The 4,253-nt window shown below is 64.3% G+C and overlaps 1 protein-coding gene across 1 annotated transcript in view; it reads right to left on the reverse strand.

Annotated features, from left to right (window-relative positions):
• Positions 1-3,909, reverse strand: part of HYI (hydroxypyruvate isomerase (putative)) — a 17,198-nt gene extending 13,289 nt beyond the window's left edge. Inside the window, exons 1-2 of the mRNA XM_085298241.1 lie at positions 3,469-3,909; positions 1,630-1,741 (exon numbers count right to left, since the gene is read on the reverse strand). Coding sequence (XP_085154367.1) covers positions 1,630-1,741; positions 3,469-3,909 — 553 coding nt within the window. The remainder of the gene's footprint in view (positions 1-1,629; positions 1,742-3,468) is intronic.
• Between the last annotated feature and the right edge of the window lie 344 nt (positions 3,910-4,253).

The raw sequence follows: 4,253 nt of genomic DNA on the forward strand, positions 1-4,253 counted from the left end.
CCGGCAGCACGAGGCGCTTCCAGGGCCGCGCCGGGGCGGACGTGGGCCCCGCAGGTGCTCGCGCCGGGTGACGGAGCGGGCGGACGCTGCCACAGCCTCCTGCTGGGTCACTGGTGGGAGCGGCCGGCGGGTCGGGAAAGCCTCCCGGCGAGGGAGCGGGGCCTCCTCCAGCAAGGCCACGGCCACGGCATACAACTACCGACGCCGAGGTTTTGGAAAGGAGACGTCTCTTCAATCAGGCAGCAAAAGGCAGAGCAACGTCCAAGGGACGGAGGCGTGCAGCTACGCAAATTCAGCCTGAAAATGCAATGCAGATTTTCGACAGCGAGGGGACAGCGCTGCTGGGCGAGCGCAGCGAACGCTGCGAGCAGCCTCCAGCTCTGGCCAGCCTGCAGCCCGGCGCGGCTCGGCCCCAGCCCGCGGCACGAAGAGCAGCTCCTTCTCGCCCCGGGGCTGCCTGGCTCGCCGGGCTATCCGCTGCGATCTGCAGGGAGCACTTTGCTTTCCTGCTGCTAAATCCCAGCCCCACTAATGTGATTGCTAACAGCACGCAGCCCCTAATGGGTAAAGTACACTGCAGCCTGCCTGCCTGCCTGGGACAAATTGCAAATCTCATTACGGGGTCGTGTCCAGATTTTTTAACGTGGTAATAGCTCCCCAGCTCAATTACGTGTTTGGCACGCTCCCCTGATGGTCCCAGCAAAGCGCTCGAGCAGCTGTGCTCCGCCGTCCCCTGGGACAGCAGCCGGGGCTCCTGGGCTTTGCTCCGGCAGCAGATTCGGCCCTTGGCGGCACCCCGGGGACAGCAGAGCCAGGGGCTGGGTGCCGCCTGGCCGCGAGCAGGCGTGCACGGCCGTGCCACCCCCTCGGCGTCCCCCGACCCGCGGGGCCTCGCGCAGCGCAGGCGGGATGCACCGCCGGGAAGGCGCTGGCGCGGCGGGAGAGCCGGGGGCGTCCTGCCCCGGCCGAGGGGATCCCGCTCGGGGAAGCGCCCCGGCGTTTTGAGCCCACTGACGCTTCACGGTAACCCCAGGGCAGCCAACGGCTGACGAAATCGGCGCCCGGGTTTGTTTCCCTCCCGCCACGCAGGGGCACTCGGCTCCTGCCAGGCCACAGCGCTGCTCCTGCTTGGACACACACGGCTGCTCCCGGCGGAACCGAGTTAGAAGAGGAGGAAAGAAGCGATAAATAATTGAAAACGTGAAATCCTTTGCACCTGTTTAGCGCTTTGCTCTTTGAAAGCCCGGCTCACCCATTAGCTGATGAACCACATCAAACGTGCCTTGTACCAGCGACTCCAGACCCGCCGTCTCCCGCCGTTCCCCGGCGGGCCGGCCGGCACGCCGCCCTCCCTCCGCCGCCCCGGGCGAGCCGGCCGGGGGCCAGCGCCCTCGCCGGGACTCCGCTCTTCCCCGGCGACACGCTCAGCCGTGGGCTCGGGCTCCTCGTGGGCTCCTCGCCGTTCCTGCTGCCGGATGAATTACTGGCGGAGCTGGGAGCGGAGGGACCGGGGGGCTGGCACGTTGCGGGTGTCGTTATGCGTTCGTTTTCTCCGCGTCTTTTGCACGCTCTAGAGAGCGTTATGGGGCGAAGACCACGTAAGCACAGGGGGCGTTTCGCTCCTCTCACCTCCGAAAAGCGGCTGCCCTGGCGCGGGCTGTGATCGCGGTTTAGCAACGTGCGGCCGTGTTGCTCGGGGGATGACGGACAGGAGGACGGAGGGGAGGAATCCCACATCCGCCTAAAGGCGAAGGATGCGTAAGCTGGAGTTACTCACCTCAAGTATTTAACCACTTGGGCTCTTGGAAAAAGAGCTCCGCAGGGCTGGCGGGGCACAGGCCAGAACCTCAGGCAGCTTGGAAAGGCCCACGGGCGCCGCAGGAGCAGCCCCGGCGTGCGGAGGGGCTCCCGCTGCGCCCCTCACCCGGCCTCGCCGGCCTCTTCAGTCCTGGGGATTGAACGGCCCCCGGGCGGCCGGCGTGGCTCCGAGGGGAGCACCGGGGCGAGCCGGTCGATATTCGCTTGGCCGGCGGGGGGCGGCCCCCGGGAGCGCGCCCGCTCCCCGCCGGCCAGCAGGAAACGCGGGAGTTACTCCAAACGAAGAGGTGTTTTCAGAGGACTGAAATTAATAACACAAACTCTAATTTAAAATTATATTAGGCTATCAATTACTCCCCAAGCGTCCAAGAGCTCTGCTGGCAGCATCAAATTGCTGGCTGTGATGAATGGTTTTATTGGAATTTCATAAGGTCTGAGTTATTTGCAGATAGGAAATTTTTTGTGGATTAATTAAAATTTTGTAACGAGCGAGAGTGGTTCGCCACCGCCCCCTCCCCGCAGGCCCGGGCACGAGGCGCTGCCGGGGCTGCCGAGGAGCAAAACTGCGCCGCGTCTCCGGAAACCCCTGGGAAGTGGCGGGAGAGAAGGGGAGGACGCCGGGGCCGCGCGGAAAGGGGAGAGGAGCGGGCGAGCGCGCGCGGCCCCTTCGGAGGCGCGGGGGGCTGCGGGCAGGAGGCGCTGCCGGCGGGAGCCCCCGGCTGCCCGCTGGCGCCGAGCGCCTGCTCGTCRGGGAAGGGGCCCCGCGGGGCTCCGAAGAGAAGGTCCCGGAGCTCCCGTCCTTCCAGTCCCCGCCGGCAGGGCCTGGCGAAGGCGGCGGGCGGGCGGCCGGGTGGGCAGCGGCTCCCGCGGTCCTGCCCGCCTCGCCGAGGAACGCGAGGGGGGAAGGAGCCSGCGAAGCCAGCCGAATAACAGGCTCTCGGCTCTCAATCACTTGCTCTTTGAGAAGCTGCATTTGCACTCGATTCGGAGTCTCTGGTGGCTGCAGACTCCAGCTTTTAAAATCAAATGGTGCTTAAAATTAATTCTCTGCACTGATGAAAGAATTTTGATTGATGAGTTGCGTTTCTCCGCGTTTCCAAATGAACTTTTGCTCCCACCCCTGGCTCCAGGCTCCCCCYGCGCCGGAGCCGGCGCCCCCGCAGGGTGAGGGCTGAGCGCCCGGGGGGGCCGAGGGCACCAGCCCGGCCGTCCCAGGGGAGACGAGCACAGACAGCGGCTGCTTGCAGCGAACGAGGAATTGCTGTGAGGCGTAATTAAGCCCGACAAGGAGCAATTCCTCATTGCACGGAGCTGCAACAGAGCTGTTTTAAAGGGTGGTTAGATCCGTTCCAAGAGCTACTGAGCCATTAATCCCACCTGCTAATCCCCTCCCTGAACCTTTTCCCTTCATCTTCAAGAGATCTTCGTGTCTGGCGACTGCATGGTGGTCTCTTCTGAGGTCGCCAGTTCAGTTCTGTGCCTCCAGCAGCCTCCTCTCTCAAGGAAGCAGCATATAATCCCTTTTTTCCTGGCACCGACAATTTCAGAGATTTATTTTGAGCTCTGGAGTGGAGGGGGCAGCGAACCAAAACCCCCGGGGCAGGCAGGGCCTGCAGGCCAGGCCCGGCCGCCCCGTTCCCGCCCTCAGACCTGGGGCTCAGAACGGGCTGGAAGGGTTTCTGAGAGGCCGAGCRGATAGAGGTGACCCCGCAGGCCGGGCGGCAGGCGGCAGCGCTGGTTTAGGAGCTCTGGTTTTCCCCAGAAACGTCCCTTCTCTGGGCACTGAGAGCGAGTCCGGACAGTGCGCTGGGCAAGGAGAAGCAGGAGTGTTTCCACGGTGAGAAAAGTGCTCCGCCGAGCCGTGGGCTCCCGGTTTGGATGGACCGGGGAGCTGGGGCCGGGGGAGGTGGCAGAGGAGGCGAGTTCCCCCGGGAGCAACCCCAAAGCGTGGAAGAAAAGTGACACCGGCTCCTGCCCTTGGCACAGCCCGTTCTCCAGAGGCAGCGCGGTGATGGAGGCAGGAGGTGACGGATGCAGGAGGGCGATGGAGGCACGATGCAGGACGGTGGCGGATGCAGGAGGGAGATGCATGCAGGACGGTGACGGACACTTAGGGCGCAGCCGGGGGAAGGCGACAGGGCCACAGAAATGACCTTGGCGAGCGTCCAGCCTGCACCAGCCGCCGGCCCTGCCGAGGGAGGCTGGCGAGGAGGCTGTTGCGAGTGTCGGGTGTCCGGGATGCTGTTACGCGGGTGATGCCTGTCTCCACGGCGGGTTAATTATTAATGGGTTACCACTGCAAGCCCTCTCCATGTCACTGGCTCCCTCCCTGGCTTTGCCATGTGAAGTGAAAGATAAATAAAGGCTGTTGATTTTTAAAAAATAAAGGATCAAGGGAAAGGCTGGGAATCCTCTCCTCGCGCGGGGTGCCACGC

Source organism: Rhea americana, unplaced genomic scaffold, assembly GCF_003343005.1.
Source record: "Rhea americana isolate MKP2758 unplaced genomic scaffold, rheAme1 scaffold_136, whole genome shotgun sequence".
Classification (NCBI taxonomy): domain Eukaryota; kingdom Metazoa; phylum Chordata; class Aves; order Rheiformes; family Rheidae; genus Rhea; species Rhea americana.